The sequence below is a fragment of the Prionailurus viverrinus genome, chromosome E2 (assembly GCF_022837055.1).
Source record: "Prionailurus viverrinus isolate Anna chromosome E2, UM_Priviv_1.0, whole genome shotgun sequence".
Lineage (NCBI taxonomy): Eukaryota > Metazoa > Chordata > Mammalia > Carnivora > Felidae > Prionailurus > Prionailurus viverrinus.
This window is the reverse complement of record NC_062575.1, coordinates 53,961,538-53,978,503: the sequence shown is the minus strand read 5'-3', so window position 1 is coordinate 53,978,503 and position 16,966 is coordinate 53,961,538. Positions and strand designations below refer to the sequence as shown.

The 16,966-nt window shown below is 55.6% G+C and overlaps 1 protein-coding gene across 1 annotated transcript; it reads left to right on the top strand.

Moving 5' to 3' along the window:
* The first annotated feature begins 208 nt into the window (after nucleotides 1–208).
* On the top strand, nucleotides 209–16,636 carry GYS1 (glycogen synthase 1). The gene is made up of 16 exons (XM_047835804.1): nucleotides 209–530; nucleotides 2,029–2,210; nucleotides 4,250–4,441; nucleotides 5,344–5,529; nucleotides 5,783–5,927; nucleotides 6,980–7,097; nucleotides 7,417–7,537; nucleotides 7,822–7,928; nucleotides 9,237–9,296; nucleotides 9,385–9,463; nucleotides 11,756–11,869; nucleotides 12,134–12,260; nucleotides 14,051–14,146; nucleotides 14,313–14,476; nucleotides 14,892–14,972; nucleotides 15,128–16,636. The coding sequence occupies exons 1-16, from the start codon at nucleotides 413–415 to the stop codon at nucleotides 15,449–15,451; spliced, it is 2,214 nt and encodes a 737-aa protein (XP_047691760.1). The 5' UTR covers nucleotides 209–412; the 3' UTR covers nucleotides 15,452–16,636.
* Nucleotides 16,637–16,966: the final 330 nt, after the last annotated feature.

Sequence of the window (16,966 nt, the reverse complement as noted above, 5' to 3'; positions counted from 1 at the left end):
ACAGAGCTGAGGGCCAATCCGCTAGCGCAGCGGCAAGCCGCGCCCCCGAGGCTCTCATTGACCGCGGGGGGGGCGGAGCAGAGCAAACCCTACCTTGTCCACCAATGAGGAGACGCGGGCGCTCCCTCCCCCGGGCACGGACCAATGGCTCTGGCCGGGGGGCGGGCCCCGCCGCCTGGCGGCCGCAAGATTTCACTGCAGGGGCCCCGCCGGCCTCAGTGACGCTGCGGCCGCCTCCAGCCTACGGCCCGGAGCTCTGGGGCGGGGGTGCGGTCGTGCAATAGGAAGCCGAGGGCGTTGCAAGCTTCCCGTCGGGCACCAGCTACCTGGCCCCGCGCCCTGCCCTTTGCATTCCCCAGACACCTCGGGAGCCCCCACCTGTGGACCCTGGAGCCCCCTTCACGCGTCGGCCATGCCTCTAAGCCGCACTTTGTCCGTGTCCTCACTGCCAGGACTGGAGGATTGGGAGGATGAATTCGACCTGGAGAATACAGTGCTCTTCGAGGTGGCCTGGGAGGTGGCCAACAAGGGTGAGCACGCCAGGCGATGGGTCCTGGACCAGGAGGGCAGTCGGGGATGGGGGCGCGAAACTCTCGAGTCCTAGAGGACGGAGTTACTTGGCATGATACTCTTGGATTCTGGGCAAGGAACCTATGACTCCTGTGTCCTTGGGGAGGGCCGGGGTAAGTCTCCTGTACCCTGGCGGGGTGGGGATGGGTCGCCTGACTGTGAAGATGAAAGGAAGCTGGAATTCCAATTGCTGGGTCCTAGGGAAGAGGGGGCCAAAATGAATGATTCCTAGGTCCCGGAGGGAGGCTTTCCAGAGACCAGAGACCTGGGTCCTGAACCGGGAAGGAGATGGGGGGTTGGCACTTTCTAGTGCAAAACTAGGGAAGTGGCTGGGTTTCAGACCTGTGGCCCTGGGAGAAGAGTCTGGGGATATAAACTCTGGATCTGGGAGAGAGCCAACAGGGAGATAGGATGCATGAGTCGTGGTGGCAGAATTTGGGGGCTGGCCACTTGCGAGTAAAGATGGGAAGGGCCGCAGACTCTAATTCTTAGATCTTAGGGTGGGAGAGAGTTGGTCTGAATGCCTAGACTCTGAAGGAGCCGAAGGTGTGAGCTCTGCTTCTAGGAGTACAGAAGCCTGCGGCCTCAGACACATGCGTACTGGAATGAGGGAAGGCTGGGAAGTCCTAAGTTGGTCAGGGGCTGGGCCCTAGGATGGGAGTGGCTGGGGACCTAGATTTCTGCGTCCCCGGCTCTGAAGGTCCTAAAGTTCTGGGTTTGGAAAACCAGCTGGGGTTTTGCTTTGCGGAGTCTTGGGAGAGAATGGGGCTGAGTCTCACCCCATGGCAAGCAGCCCTCGAACTGGGAGCCATGTATCCCCAGGGCCCAGGCTCCAGTAGGTAAGGAGGCCGAGAGCCCAGACTTCTGGGTCTGGAGTGGAGTTATGGGCAGAGCGGGGCCCTGCACGTGTGTTCTCAGTTGGGGAGAGGAAACTGGGGGACAGGTCAGCAGAGTCCCTGGGGGCAAGGAATGACAATTCAGGCTTCTCTTGGGCAGCTGTGGGAAGCTGAATCGGGCCATGGAGAGAGATTCTCCCCTACCGTGACCTAGAGCCTGACTGAGATTATAAACCCAGCTCCCAGAAGCTGGGAACCCAGGGACCTGAGTCCTGATGATCCTTGCCAGCTTCTGTCATCCTTGGGACCCCGGCCCCTAATTCCCTCAGACCCAGGAGCCCGAGTCCCTAGCCCTTTCATGTCTCAGACTCCGAAGTTTAGCCTGAGCCCCTTTCTCCCCCTGAGTGTCAACCCCAGCCCCATTCTCCCTTAGACCCAGGAGTACTGCCCTTGAACTCCTATCCCATCATCTCTCTGACTCAGAAGGGTGGGCTCTCAGCCCCCTCCTCCTTCTAAGCCAGAGGTGTGGGGCCCCAGTACCTCCCATGGCCCCCTACCCTGCCCCAGGTCCCAGACCCGTGGACCTCGGCTGGGGCCTGCCCTCACGCACTTGGGCCCACAGTGGGCGGCATCTACACGGTGCTACAGACGAAGGCGAAAGTGACAGGGGATGAATGGGGTGACAACTACTACCTGGTGGGACCGTACACGGAGCAGGGCGTGAGGACCCAGGTGGAACTGCTCGAGCCGCCAACCCCAGCCCTGAAGAGGACGTTGGACTCCATGAACAGCAAGGGCTGCAAGGTGGGACACGGCCTGGCCGAGGGGAGGGGAGGTGGGTGCCCAGAGTCAGGGTGGGAGCGGCAGCTGGAGAAGGGACAGTGGGGAGAGGGTGGGTAGCCCCCCGGGGAGAGGGAGGCATGGACAGAAACATGGGATGAGCCAGAACTTTCCCAGATAGACACAGAGGAGGCAAGATTGACAGACAGACAGACGCAGGACCCCATGAAGTGGGTGGGTGAACCCCAAGCTGAAGACATTGGTGAACGGACACACCGACAGCAGGTGCATAAGACAGACTGAGAGATGGCTCCCAGAGGCCAAGATCCTCAGACCCACAGAGAGCAAAAGAGCGAGACGGAAAGACAGACAGCCAGGTGGAACCCGGGGGGAGATGGGCTTGGGGTGAGGCAGGAGGGCCAGAGTGGGGGTTCTGGAGCCTGCAGTTCAAAATCACCTTCTCCACTTCCTGCCTGCGTGACCTTGGCTAATAAACCTACTAATAGCATCTACCTTGTTCGTTTGGGGGGAAAGGATTAATTGTTAGTTAATAAAGTCCTCAGCCCGGTTCCTGGCCTCAGTTAGTACTGTGTATGAGCTCTTGTGACCACGGCCATCGTCATCATCGTTATCATAAACAGCCAAGCCGGCAGTGAGGTGGACAGGCCGACCAAGGGAGAGAGATGGATGGAGAGAGATTGAGTGTTCCAAAAGGTGGCGATCGGCCCAGGGGTAACAGCAATAGAGAGAGAGGCAGCCTGACATTTCCAGGAGACGGAACTAGAAGGGAGAAGAAGATAGAGTACCGATGGAGGGAAGAGAGACAGGGGGCAGAGTTTCAGAGGAGCAGACCCGGGACTTAAAGATAGGAAGGGAGAGTCCCAGAGCCCCGGCTGAGGACTGACGGATGAGCACCGGGAGGCGGCTGCCTCCGGCGGAAAAGGCCATGATGTAGCAGGGTGGAAGGACAGACAGGTCTGGGACGAAGAAGTACAGTGGTTCCTTCATTCATTCACAGCCTCTAGTCTGGGGTGGGGTCTGGAGTCCAGAGAGGCCGGGGACCATGTCCCTAAGGAACCTTAGGACAGCCCAGCCCTCCCCCATGGCAGCTGCTCCCCACGTGCTGGGGGCCTAAGAATAGCGCCCCCCCCCAGCAAAAGGGCAGACGACAGCTGGGAGGGGGAGGGGTATCAGAGTCAGGCTCCCCAGGCTGGGCAAAACCAGGTCCGGGAGGCGCAGGACTGCTTGCCGCCCGCACAGGGCTATGGCAGCTGGCCCAGAACCTAGGCCATCATCTCAGGAGGAAAGCAGCCGCCCGGAGAAATGTGGCAGCAAGGTTTAGAAACATGGCAGTGGGGAAGACAGCAGCTGGTGTTAGAAAGGTAGCTGCAGAGTCCAAAGATGGGCCTAAGGGTAGAGGAAGGCGACGGCAGGTGACAAATTTATAGTGAAAGCGTCGGAAGCAAGGCAGCGGGCGCGGAAGAATGTGGCAATGAGAACAGTAAAAGAAGCATCCAGTGGGAGGAATTAGCCGCAGAAGGAAGAAATGACGGGAGAAGGCAACAGGCGGGTTGGCAAGACGGAAGTGGCAGGAAACACAGAAACAAGGCAGCACGTTGGAGAAATGCCAAGGGCGGAAAAGCAAGGCAGCGGGGGGGGGGGGCACAGAGACAGGACCGTGTGACATTCATGGTTATAGGTAAGAGAAAGGAGGCAGTGGGTTGGGAACCAGGGTAGCGGTTATAGAAAGGAAGCAAGGTGTTCAGTTAGCAGTAATCGCTCCTCTAATAAACCTCATTGGCTACGATACCGCCACTGCGCAAAGCTAGAAAGGAAGCGAGGCACAGGGAAAATGCAACAGCGATGGACAAAGAGTGTGGTGGGAATAACTAGCAGCACGTGGAGAAATAAGGCAGCGGGGGAGAAATTAGCAGCAGGTACCGAAACAGGGTGGAAGAACTGAGGCTTTAAGCCCCGACTGCTGCCTGCGGGTGGGCGAGCCACCGGGGCTGAGCCCAGGGAGGTGTGGCCAAAAGCCTGAGTCTTCCTGTGGGCCCCCCCAGGTGTATTTCGGACGCTGGCTGATCGAGGGGGGCCCCCTGGTGGTGCTCCTGGACGTGGGGGCCTCAGCCTGGGCCCTGGAGCGCTGGAAGGGGGAGCTCTGGGACACCTGCAACATCGGGGTGCCTTGGTACGACCGGGAGGCCAACGACGCCGTCCTCTTTGGCTTCCTCACCACCTGGTTCCTGGGTGAGGTAGGCCCCATTGCTGGTCGCCATGTCACTCCTGACCCGGGCCCCAACCTACGATGGCCGTCAGTCCCTGCCAGAGGGGGCGGGGTAGGAAGGGGTGGCCGGCCGGGGGCCTTGGGGTGGCTGGCTTCTCCCAAGGCATTCTGGGATTGTAGGTCCTTTTCCAAGCACTAGCTCTGACCTTTGGGAACACAGACACCCAGGGGCCCAGAGGCTCAAACTCCCAACCCCAGCTTCATTCATTCTAATTTTCTCAGTATAGAAATTTTGAACTGTTAGCTTTGGGGGGTGCTGGCCGGGCTAGAGGGCTTGCACCAGGACATTCTGGGAGTTGTAGTTCTGTAGTCTGATAGTGGCTGGACTTAGCTCTCAGAGGGGGCCCTGGACGGTTGGGGGTCTCCGGCCTATATGAGAACCAGGGATCCTGGTTCTGACCCCCTTTTAGGTTTTAAAAGGCCGAAGAAACTTCACATCTCCTGCCCCAGGGAAACCAGTTTACGAATGGGCCAGTCCTAGGGCATTCTGGGAGTTGTAGTCCTTTAGTCAGTATTGGATGCAGCTCCACTCTTGATTGAGACAAAAGACTCTCCAGGAATTGCGCCCAGGACTTGGGGGACACTACAACTTCAGACCATCCACTTCAGCCCTGCTGGCACTTAGAAGGTGGGGCCAACCTCTCCACCGCCCCCGGCTCCCATCAGCCTTGAAGGATGGGGTCAGCTGGCCTGGCGTCCCAGAGATTTACAGTTCCTTGTTCTAGGGGAATTGCAGTGGGCTACCATCCACTCTGTGCAAGAATGACGATAGATTTACCTCTCCCCTGCCTCCCTGTCCACCTTGGGGATTGTTGGTTGTCCGCACAACACACGTGGAGACACAGTGGCCCTCTTCCTGTTGCCCCATAGTTCCTGGCCCAGAACGAGGAGAAGCCACACGTGGTTGCACACTTCCACGAGTGGTTGGCGGGCATTGGCCTCTGCCTGTGCCGGGCCCGGCGGCTGCCCGTGGCCACAATCTTCACCACCCACGCCACACTGCTGGGACGCTACCTGTGTGCCGGTGCCGTGGACTTCTATAACAACCTGGAGAATGTGAGCCGGGAACGTGTGGCAGATGGGGGCTGTGAGTGGTTCGGGACAGCCCAAAGCTGTCCGGGAAGCCCAGGGGCGGGGGGATCAAGCTTCCTCTTCTCCCGTGACCCAGGGGTCCAAGTCCTCCACCCCCTCCTCCCTCTGACAAAGGAGTTCAGCTTCCAACCCCAGCCACCTCCGGGACCCCGGAGTCTGGACCGCCTGAGTCTTCTCCCCAGTTCTTCTAACCTGACTGCCCTCCCTTCCCACCCAGTTCAATGTGGACAAGGAAGCAGGAGAGAGGCAAATCTATCACCGCTACTGCATGGAGCGGGCAGCGGCCCACTGCGCTCACATCTTTACTACTGTGTCCCAGATTACTGCCATCGAGGCTCAGCACCTGCTCAAGAGGAAACCAGGTAGGGAATAGGCTGGGGTCCCTAGACATGAATGAGGCAGTCTGTGCTCAGGCCGATACTGTTTTTTTTTAACTGTAGAGAGCAAAGAACTACACCCCCCCCCCCCCCCCAGCCGGCCCTAAGTTGATGACCTGAATAGGGAGCTGCCTGGTTATACGCCCTAGAGGCTAATGGGAGGTGCAGTTCCTTTGACATTCATTTCAAAATGGTAAAGTTACCTTATCGGCTAATGTAGTTATTGGTCTTCTGAAAGGGAATGGAGTTTCACTGGGTTTTGATTTTGAGAAGAGTGGTGTTGGAATCCGTTATTCTTTTTTTTTTTTTTTTTTAAGTTTACTTATTTATTTTGAGAGAGAAAGAGTGGGAGAGCATGGACAGGGGGAGGGACAGAGAGAGAGAATCCCAAGCAGAGCCGGACGCGGGGCTCGATCCCATGAACCGTGAGATCATGACATGAGCCCAAACCAAGTTGGATGCTCAACCGACTGAGCCACCCAGGCACCCCTGGAATCAGTTATTCTTTTCGGGTTAAAGCACCCATTCTCAATGGGTGTATTGTGAGAACTACAATTCCCAGGAGGCCTTTGGCTAGCCAGCTCCTACTCCTGGAGCTGATGGTGGTTATAATTTTTCATTGATGTATTTTAATTTCAAGGAGGATAGGAAATGATCGGGACCCTAAAAGAGGCTTGAAGGTTGAGGGTATATTCTGGGAGAAGCAGGATGGGGATGTTTAAATCATCCCCAGTATAGGGTGGGATAGGGGAAACAAAAGAACTACAACTCCCAGAAGCCCCAAGGTAGTTCATTTCCCTGTGTGGTTAGCCATTTGCAGGGGCTGCTGGGAGTTGTGGTCGTGCTTGTGAACGTAAGCAAGTGACTTTGGGCAAGAAGGCGTCTGAGTGGCAGGGTAGCAGGGCCACCAAGGGAGCTTCTAAAACCAAGAGATTGTGAAAGGAAAGGAGTCTTTCCTTTGTTTATTCATTCAACCACACTGACGGGTATGAATAGATGAAGATAGGAAACATGGACCTTCTCCCCACAAATTCCAGATATCGTGACCCCCAATGGACTGAATGTGAAGAAGTTCTCTGCCATGCATGAGTTCCAGAACCTCCATGCTCAGAGCAAGGCTCGAATCCAGGAGTTTGTGCGGGGCCATTTTTATGGGTACGTGGACCAGGTACCTAGGTCTTGGGAGAGGAAGGGGTTGGGAACCCAACTCGTGAGTGTAAGAGATGGGATAGCTGGGGGCTCAGCCTCTTCCATTCCTGAGCGCCAGAACAATGGTGGAGTATTCAAGTATTGATCCCCATCTAGGGAGAAAAGAACTTCAACTCCCAGGAGCTCCCATGATGCCTCTGTACTGCCTAAGATGCTCTTTGCCCCTGTAGCTTCTGGGGTTTGTAGTTTCAAGGCCAGGGCTAGCGGGTCCCCACCCTTGGCTTCACCAAGGTGGCTTCACCACCATGCCTTATGGCTTTTTTAGGCACCTGGACTTCAACTTGGACAAGACCTTGTATTTCTTTATCGCCGGCCGCTACGAGTTCTCTAACAAGGGGGCCGATGTCTTCCTAGAGGCCTTGGCCCGGCTCAACTATCTACTCAGAGTAAGGCCTGGGCTTTGAGAAGACAAAAAGAGGAAAAGGAAATCAGCACATAACTGGGGAGGGTGGGGGCGGGACGTAGGGAGACGCGTGTGTGAAGGGAACGTGTAGAGACCCAGAAAGAAGACCAGAGTCCCAGTGGGGATGATAACTCTAATTCTCCTTGACGGGAAGGAGCATGGCAGGGCCACAGTGGTCTTGACGGGTGGAAAAGGGTAGGTGGCTTCAGCCTTCTCTCGGGTGATCCTGACCCCCTCCCCCCGCCCCACGCCTTTTCCTCTGCCCAGGTGAACGGCAGTGAGCAGACAGTGGTCGCCTTCTTCATCATGCCGGCTCGGACCAACAATTTCAACGTGGAAACCCTCAAAGGCCAAGCTGTGCGCAAGCAGCTTTGGTCAGCAGCCCTCGGCCCAGGATCCCTGCCATTCCCACTCCCAGCCATGTGCTTCGGGAGGCTCAGTTTTGTTATCTGGAACACGAGCAGTTTGCCCCCCAAAAACTCGTAGTGAAGTCACTTGCTTAAGACGTCTCTAGCTCAGGGGCAGTAAGGAGTCGCACGCAGGACAACTGTGACCGTACAACCAGGGCCCTGACATCAAACTGGCGAGGTCCCACTTGGGCCACTGACCCTTGGTGGCTTTGTGATAATTTCCTCATCTGCCAGAGCCATTCATTAGCCATCACATAGTCACTGAGCACCTACCGTGGACCAGGCGCTGTTCCAGGCCCTGGGGACGCAGCTGTAAATAAGGACGATAAAATCCCTGCCCTCACCGAGCTCACATTCTAGAGAGTTCTATAGAAAGTGCTCTGGGGTGCCTGGTTGGCTCACTTGGTACAGCATGTGGCTCTTGGTCTTGGGGTTGTAAGTTCGAGCCCCGTGTTGGGTGTAGAGATGACCGCTTAAAAATAGACTCTTTAAAACAACAACAACAACAGAAAGAAAGTGCTCTGACAAAATAAAGCAGGACTGGAATGCGAGACAGGACATGGAATGGTCAGGACAGGCCACACTGAGAAAGTTGCCATTGGGTAGAGGCCAGTAGAAGAAATGAGGGAGGGAGCCCTGTGTGTATCTGGGGAATAGCATTTCAGGCAGAGGAACACAGATGCAAAGGTCCTGAGGTATGTCTGAGAAACCACAGGGAGACCAGTGCGGCTGGAGCAGGGCGCTTAAGGGAGATGGGGTAGAAAATGAGGCCAGAGCTATGAGAAGATTAGGATTAGAGGAATGTCATCGAGGCTGCAGGGTGTCACTAGTTGCTAGCTTCACTTGTGCACATAAAATTTCCTCTCTCGGAACATCGTTTTCCCTTTTTATAACATGGGGCTTAGCATGGCCACCACCAGGACTAGTGCACGTCCTAATAATAGCTGACATTTCTGGAAGGTTTGCTGTGTGCCAGGCACTGTGCGTTGTTTGTCGTGACTTCATCAAGTTTTCCCTGCAGACCTCTGAGGTTGGTTCTATTTTTATCCCCGTCTGAGAGATGAGTCACCAAAGTCAGAGAGGGAAGGCCAGCTGTCCCCCGCCACACAGCTGATGAGGGGCACAGGGGATTCGAGCCTTTCAGGGCCTGTCTCCCAGGTCCCCGTCCTCCAGCTCCAAATCCCCAGGGCCTCTCCGCTCAGACCTCGGTGTAGCAGCTGACAATAAATGGCAGGTGGCGTATATGTGATGCTGTGTCTCTGCCCCTTCTAGGGATACGGCCAACACCGTGAAAGAGAAGTTCGGAAGGAAGCTTTACGAGTCCTTGCTGGTGTGAGTGTTCCTCCCCCAGCCCCGCATCCTCCTGGGCCCTGACTCCATGGATCACCCATTCCCAGACGCATACCCTGTCACCTTGCAGGGGGAGCCTCCCGGACATGAACAAGATGCTGGACAAGGAGGACTTCACTATGATGAAGAGAGCTATATTTGCCACGCAGGTACGGTCTGGGGCCCCGAACAGAGACCTGGCGATGCCCAGCACCCGCCCCGGGGGCAGCTTGCCGTGTTAGCTCTGACCCCAGAGGTCGCTGGGGGCTCCGCGTCACCGGCACCCTTATCAGGGAATCAATTGATTTTTTTTAAGGCTTATTTATTTTTGAGGGAGAGAGAGAGAGACAGAGCGGGGGAGGGGGAGGAGCAGAGAGAGAGGGAGACAGAATCCGAAGCAAGCTCCAGGCTCCGAGCTGTCAGCCCAGAGCCCGACTACACTGGGCTCGAACCCACCAGCTGTTAAGATCATGACCTGAGCTGAAGTTGGATGCTTAACGGACTGAGCCCCCCCACCTCCACCGAGGCGCCCCCCCCCCCCCCAGTGGCTTATTCTACAGGGGCTGCTAGGAGTTGTACTTTTTTTTTTTAATTTGTAATTTCGTTGAGCCACCGGGGTCAAAAGATGAAAGAGAACTTTAGGAAGTCAACAAAGCCCACAGAAGGAGAATTACAAGTCCCCGCTGTCCCTGGGTCTTGCTGCTGACTAGTTTCATACTCATTAGAGCCAGAAGGTTTTAGCTAAAACACTAGCCGTTACCTGAAGAGCATTGAAAACTCTCAGCAACCGCTGTTTTTCTTATCCCACAGGCTGTGTGTCTTAGTCCCCAAACATTCCTGGGAGTTGTAGCTTCTTTAGATTCCGGAGGTTAATGGAATTCGGTGGATGGGAAACCTTAGAAGAATGTGGCAGTAACAAAATGAGGACTACAAGTCCCAGCAGCCCCTGCTTCAGGCATGCTTCCCTTGCCCCAGAGGCTCCTGGGAGGGAGAGTTCTTTGATTCTCTGGGGTCAGGAATCTTTGGTACCTGTGGTCAGGGTGGGTGAGCCACTTCCCGGCGACTGGAAACCTAGGTACCCACGCTGCACAAACGAGGTGTGATGTGCTTTGGGCCAAACTACAATTTCCTTTTTTCTTTTTTTAAGTTTATGTATTTATTTTGAGAGAGAGAGTGTAGGGGAGGGGCAGAGAGAGAGGGAGAGAGGAGATCCCAAGCAGGCCCCGCGCTTCCTGCACGGAGCCTGACATGGGGCTCGAAGCCAGAAGCCATGAGATCATAATAAAGAGCCAAAATAAAGAGATGACTGAGCCACGCTGTGACCCCAGATTACAATTTCTAATAGTCCCTAAGGCAGTCAGCCTCACTGAGGATGTGCATGCATTGCCACGGGGCTGCTGGGAGTTGTAGTTTCTTGAGCCCCTGGAGCTGACTGAAGGCAAGTAGAACTTTTAATGAGATGGAAGAGTTACAAATAACTACATATCCCAGTAGCCTGTGGGATTTCCTAACTCTCGCCCCTCCAGTCACTCTTGGGAATTGTGGTTTCTCTGGGCCTTGGGTGGGAACAGAAGTGGAGGGAATCACAGGATGGAGAGTAAAGGGAACTTGGAAAGAAGGCAAGACAGGCTTTTCATAAGAAAACTACAACTTCCAGCAGCCCCTGGAGCTTGCTGCCATATTGACAAAGTCTCTGCCCCCCATTGACTTGGGGGAATTTTAGTTCCTTTGGGTTTCTTTGATGATGGAGCCCAGAGTACAGAACCCAATAACTACAGCTCCCGGTCGTCAGGGGAGGCAGGTTAACGCTGGCTTTGCCTCAAAGACAAATGGGAATTGTAGTTTCTTTTCAGCTCATGGTGTTTTTTTGTTTAGTTGGTTATTTGTTATGTTTATTTATTTTTGAGAGAGAGGGAGGGCTGTCTGGCTGTCAGCCCAGAACCCGATATGGGGCTCGAACCCATGAACCGTGAGATCATGACCTGAGCCGAAGTCGGACACCTAACCGACGGAGTCACCCAGGTGCCCCTCACCTCATGGTGTTCAAAGAGAAAAGTGAGCCTTTACAGAGAGAGCCAAGGAGGATATCTATGACTCCTCTTTTTTTTTTTTTTTTTTTTAAGTTTATTTAGTTATTTTGAGAGAGAGAGTGAGAGCACAAGCAAGGGAGGGCCAGAGAGAGAGAATCCCAAGCAGGCTCTGCACTGACAGTGGAGACCCAACTCGGGGCTCGAACTCACGAACCAACTGGGAGATCATGACCGGAGCCGAAATCAAGAGTCGGCCATTCCACCTACTGAGCCCTCCCGGCGCCCCAGATATCTACAGCTTCTAATCTCTTGGGCTTGTGTCCCCACAACCTGGTGGGAATTGTGACCTCCTCCCGGGTCAGCGTGGCTCACAGGGAATGAGGGAGCCCTCTGTCCCTTCTCTGACCCCCATCCCTCTTGTGGCCCCTGCAGCGACAGTCTTTCCCCCCTGTGTGCACCCACAATATGCTGGACGACTCCTCGGATCCTATCCTGACCACCATCCGTCGAATCGGACTCTTCAATAGTAGTGCTGACAGGGTCAAGGTGAGGGCAATGGCCAGGCTGGGTCAAGCATGGAGGGGTGGGGGGGTGGAGGTAGGGGGAGCTGGGCCTCACGTCCCCCGTCTCCCCTGGTTTATTAAGGGATCGCTATGTTTAGAAAGGGCCTTAGCACTTTAAGCGGACAGACTTGGATTCAATGCTTTGTCCTACCGCTGACTTGCGTGACTTTAGACAGGCTTTTTGCCCTCTCTGGGCCCCTCTGGGATCCCAGGGAGTTTGGGCTGAGCTCTTCTTTTTCACTGCTAGGTGATTTTCCACCCAGAGTTCCTCTCCTCCACGAGCCCCCTGCTCCCCGTGGATTATGAGGAATTTGTCCGTGGCTGCCACCTTGGGGTCTTCCCCTCCTACTATGAGCCTTGGGGCTACACGCCGGGTGAGTGCAGCATGGTGGTCGGCTCCTGGTCAGATGGGGCACCAACCCCGGGCACGGCACTTGCCCGCTCTGTGCCCCAGGCTCTCCTTTGCAAAACCGGGACGATGGTCACAGTCTGTTGGCCTTCAGCATGTGTTTTTGTGACACGGTCGCTCGTGTGATGTGTAACTAGAGGGCTGAGGTCACAGGTCACACGTGATTCCCCCCAGTTTGCTGCTGATTGCCCCCCCCCCCCGATATCAACAGCTGAATACGTAGTTACCAACACGACTGAATGGGGCCAGGTCTCTCAGAGGTGTCCCCAGTGCCCATTCGCTCCGCCGTCCTCTTTTACGAAGGCGTTGGCTCCCTTTATTATTATTATATTGTTTACATTTATTTATTTTGAGAGAGACAGAGACAGCATGAGTGTGGGAGGGAGGAGAGAGAGAGAGAGAGAGAGAAAGTCCTGAGCGGGGATTCGATATGGGACTCAAACTCACGAAACTGTGAGATCATGACCTGAGCTGAAACCAAGAGTTGGATGCTTAATCAACTGAGCCACCCACGTACCCTGGCGTTGACTCCCTTTAGACACAGGCTCCGGGTTGGGGCTTATTTGCACTTGTCCCTCATTTGGGGACATTTTGCCGTGGCCCCAAACTCAACCCTTCCTCACACTCTTCAATCAAGATTGGTTTTGAGGCTAAGTAAATATCACAGTTGCTGTAGTATTTCTTTTTTTTTTTTTTTAAGTTTATTTATTTTGAGGAAGAGAGAGAGAGTGTGTGAGCAGGGGAGGGGCAGAGAGAGGGAGGGAGAGAATCCCAAGCAGGCTCCATGCTGTCAGAGCAGAGCCTGACACAGGGCTCAATCCCAGGAACGATGAGATCGTGACCTGAGCCGAACTCAAGAGTCAGATGCTTAACCGACTCAGCCACCCAGGAGCCCCCATAGTATTTCTTAACTTATGAGCAATTTAACAAACCTTTTAAACTGTGCTTGCATAATAATTGGGGTAATGATTTTGCCAGTTTCATTTCGGCCATGGTTACAGTGATGCATAGGTTTTGTGTGCTTGGCCCCAACCCTCTTTTTCTCATGAAGCCCTGTTATATTTGGTGCCTGTGTTTGCAGGTTATGGAGGTTTTTCGGAACACTTACGTGAGAATTATTATTTTTTTTTCATGTTTATTTTTGAGAGAGAGAGAGAGAGAGAGAGAGAGAGAGAGAGAGAGGGGCAGAGTGCAAGTGGAGGAGGGGCAGAGAGAGAAAGATACAGAATCCAAAGCAGGCTCCAGGCTCTGAGCTGTCAGCACAGCGCCCGTCACGGGGCTCGAACCCACGAACGCCAGATCATGACCTGAGCCGAAGTCGGACGCTCAGCGGACTGAGCCACCCAGGCGCCCCTACCTGAGCATTGTAATAAACTACGTGAACCATTTTTCAGGCTTGTTTAAGGTATTCAATGAGGCAGTGATGAGAATTTTTCTTGTTTCCTGTCAAAACTACGTCTGGCACAAGAAAGTATCTTACAGGTTGTGAGGATGGAGTAAAATGGCACACATTGGCAACGAGTACATACTAGATTTGTCCTCATTCTGAAGCCCTGGGACGAGTGAATTCCCTTTTCTGAGCCTCTTCGCTTCCCCTGCGAGAAACAGACTGTGATCAAACGCACTCACGTTCCGGTTTTGTGGGCTCAGGGATTTGCTCAAGTTGTCAGTAGATGGCGCTGTTGGGGCGTCTATTGCGATTTCAAAGCGCCAAAGGGGAACGCTTAAGGAGACCTTTCTCACTCCTTCCCGCAGCCGAGTGCACGGTTATGGGCATCCCCAGTATCTCCACCAACCTCTCCGGCTTCGGCTGCTTCATGGAGGAACACATTGCAGACCCCTCAGCTTACGGTCAGCGCCCAGACCGAGAGCCGAGACTCTTGGATCCCGGGCGGGGGAAGGGAAGGGCTCCTGGGCCCCGGGATGGGGAGAGGGGTCCCGGTGCCACAGAGTCCCCGGGAGAATGAAGGTTTCCTTAGTCTGATTTCTGAGCCCTGCCCCGTCCTGGCCCCCACAGGCATCTACATTCTGGACCGGCGGTTCCGCAGCCTGGATGATTCCTGCTCGCAGCTCACCTCCTTCCTCTACAGCTTCTGCCAGCAGAGCCGGCGGCAGCGCATCATCCAGAGAAACCGCACGGAGCGCCTCTCAGACCTTCTAGACTGGAAATACCTAGGCCGGGTATAACCGCCTTCTTCCGGTCTCAGATTTCTCAGCTTCCAAGGCTGGCGCCAGGGGGCCAGGGGTCCCCTACGCGAAACAGTTGCGCTCCCTTTAAGAAATTAACCATCTTTTGCTGGTAGACGCATTGGCCAGCGTTACCTTACTTGCCTGAAGTGCGTGGCCAAGAGGTACCTGACCTAAGACCTCTGCCCCTGCGAATGGGGGCGTGGCTCAGAGACTGTCCATTCACAGCTCTGCTTATCGGCTTCAGGGGTGGAGCCAGAAAGATAGTTGGTATAGGGGCCGACTGGAAGGTGCCAGAAGGTGCTCCTCTGCCTAAAGAGTGTGGGCTAGGGTTCGCCACCTTCCACCTCTGCTGGGGGCGGTGTCTGGTTCCCTTCTGCTGACGCTCCCTCCCTTTCTTTTCCCTAAGTACTATATGTCCGCGCGCCACATGGCGCTGGCCAAGGCCTTTCCAGAACACTTCACCTATGAGCCCCACGAAGCTGACGCGGTGAGTGGACCCCGATCTCTCTGATGGGCCCGGAGCTAGAGGGCTGGGGTGGGTGCGCGTCCTTCCGGGAGTGGGAAGGCCCCGGGGCAAGCTGTCGGGCCCTCCCCCACCCCACCTGCTCACTCCGGGTTTGTGCCCACACCCCCGTAACGCAGACCCAGGGCTACCGCTACCCTCGGCCGGCCTCCGTGCCGCCGTCGCCCTCGCTGTCGCGACACTCAAGCCCTCACCAGAGCGAGGACGAGGAGGAGCCACGGGACGGGCCCACCGACGTAGACGGGGAGCGCTACGATGAGGAAGAGGAGGCCGCCAAGGACCGGCGCAACATCCGCGCCCCCGAGTGGCCGCGCCGCGCCTCCTGCGCCTCTTCCACCAGCGGGAGCAAGCGCGGCTCCGTGGACACAGCGCCCTCCAGCTCAATCAGCACTCCCAGCGAGCCCCTCAGCCCCGCCAGCTCCCTGGGCGAGGAGCGCAACTAAGTCCCGCCGCCCCACACTCCCCGCCCATCCTGCCTCCCTCGTCCAGAGGGCGGACGCAGAATGGCACTGTTCCGAAATCCCACTCCACATCCCGAACCCGCCTTGGGGTCCACAGCCCCGTCCCCTCCGCCGTACACTCCAGCCCTTCTAGCTCCTCTCTGGGAATCCCCGACACTCCGGAATCACAACGCCGTGCCTTTCCTGGGTTCCAGAATGCATACACTGTGCCCCGGAGCCCTTCGGGCCTGGCCTGGGCCTCCTCCCTCCCCGGGAGGGCCGGGCACCTGCCGTTACCCTGCCATGGTGCCAGGGGTGTTAGGAAACCTGGTCTGTTGTCATACAGGCAGGAGGCTCCTGGAGCCCTTGTGGCTTGCTGATTTTCCAGCACACCGAAGATGCCATGCTCAGCTGTGGCCTGGGGGCCACCAAGCTCTGGAAACCACGTGGTGTCCCTGTTAATGGGGCAATCGAGTCCACAGCTGGGGCACTTTCAGGGACTTAACTGAATCCAGAAGGTCCTCCATTTCAACTCCAGAACTCGGGCTCCAGACCAGGGCACTCGCGTCCTTACTCTGATCTTAGCCCTTGTTGGGGTGTCTGGCTCTGCCTGGAGCCCCCTCCCCCCTCCTGCTCTCCTTTTTCTCCATATTTTGGCCAATGGGAGGTGGGGGGTGGTACAGAACCACTTGACTTCTCATTCCTATTGGAGAACATGCAGTCTTGGTCTAGATGCCTTTCTGGCCTTTTTTGAACCAGACCCTGTACCTCCTTCCCGGAGAGTCTGAGCTCTCCCCCCTATCTTGAGATTCCCGTGCCCTCCAGGGAATCCCCTTGCTGAGGACTGAAGGGGCCCGTCTTCCCCTGCCACAACCTCCGACCCCTAGGCCCACCGTAAAACCACTGGGTGCTAGGTCCCGGCTGCCGAATCTGGAACCTCACCACTGTGCTGCTTCCCGGTCCCTTTCCCCGGTCTAGAATGGAACCCACTTGGTTCTAGAACTTTCATATTTACCTCGAGGCTCTTCCATCCTTAAGCTGTGTCCTGCCCCCCAGCTTTGGTGAAAGGGAGGGGCCCTTCACGCGTGCTGTGCTGTGTCTGACGCACTTGCTTTGCAAGTTGGGAGGGCAGAAGAGGTGTGATTGATGTGTGTCCAGAGATGAAAAAAATACATCTATATTTAAGAATCTGAGGTTTGGTCCACTCTGAGGGCTTGCTGGGCCTCGCTGCTGGCCCCTCCCTCCTCTTGGCTTCTCTCTTTCCCTCCTCTTCCCCTCCCACTGCCGCACTACTGGGTCTCTGATACCCTGTCTCACTCCACTGCAGATAAATTATTTCCATCACTGCAAAAAGTTCTGTTGGACAGAACTAGCTTAGAACGTGTTCCCAGGGCACTGGCCTCTGGACTTTAGCCCCAACTGCCCCCCTGAATGGCTCTATTTCCGGGAAAACGTTTTTTTTTTCACTTCTCGTCTTCACTAGAGTGCATCTCCAAGCCAATCACATTTCGGGGGAGT

Bases quoted from the DNA above. Each gene is read 5' to 3' on its own strand.
- GYS1 (XM_047835804.1), top strand. From the start codon at position 413: ATGCCTCTAAGCCGCACTTTGTCCGTGTCCTCACTGCCAGGACTGGAG. The intron at 5,928-6,979 runs GTAGGGAATAGG...CACAAATTCCAG, and splicing joins CCTGCTCAAGAGGAAACCAG to ATATCGTGACCCCCAATGGA. The intron at 7,098-7,416 runs GTACGTGGACCA...TGGCTTTTTTAG, and splicing joins GTGCGGGGCCATTTTTATGG to GCACCTGGACTTCAACTTGG.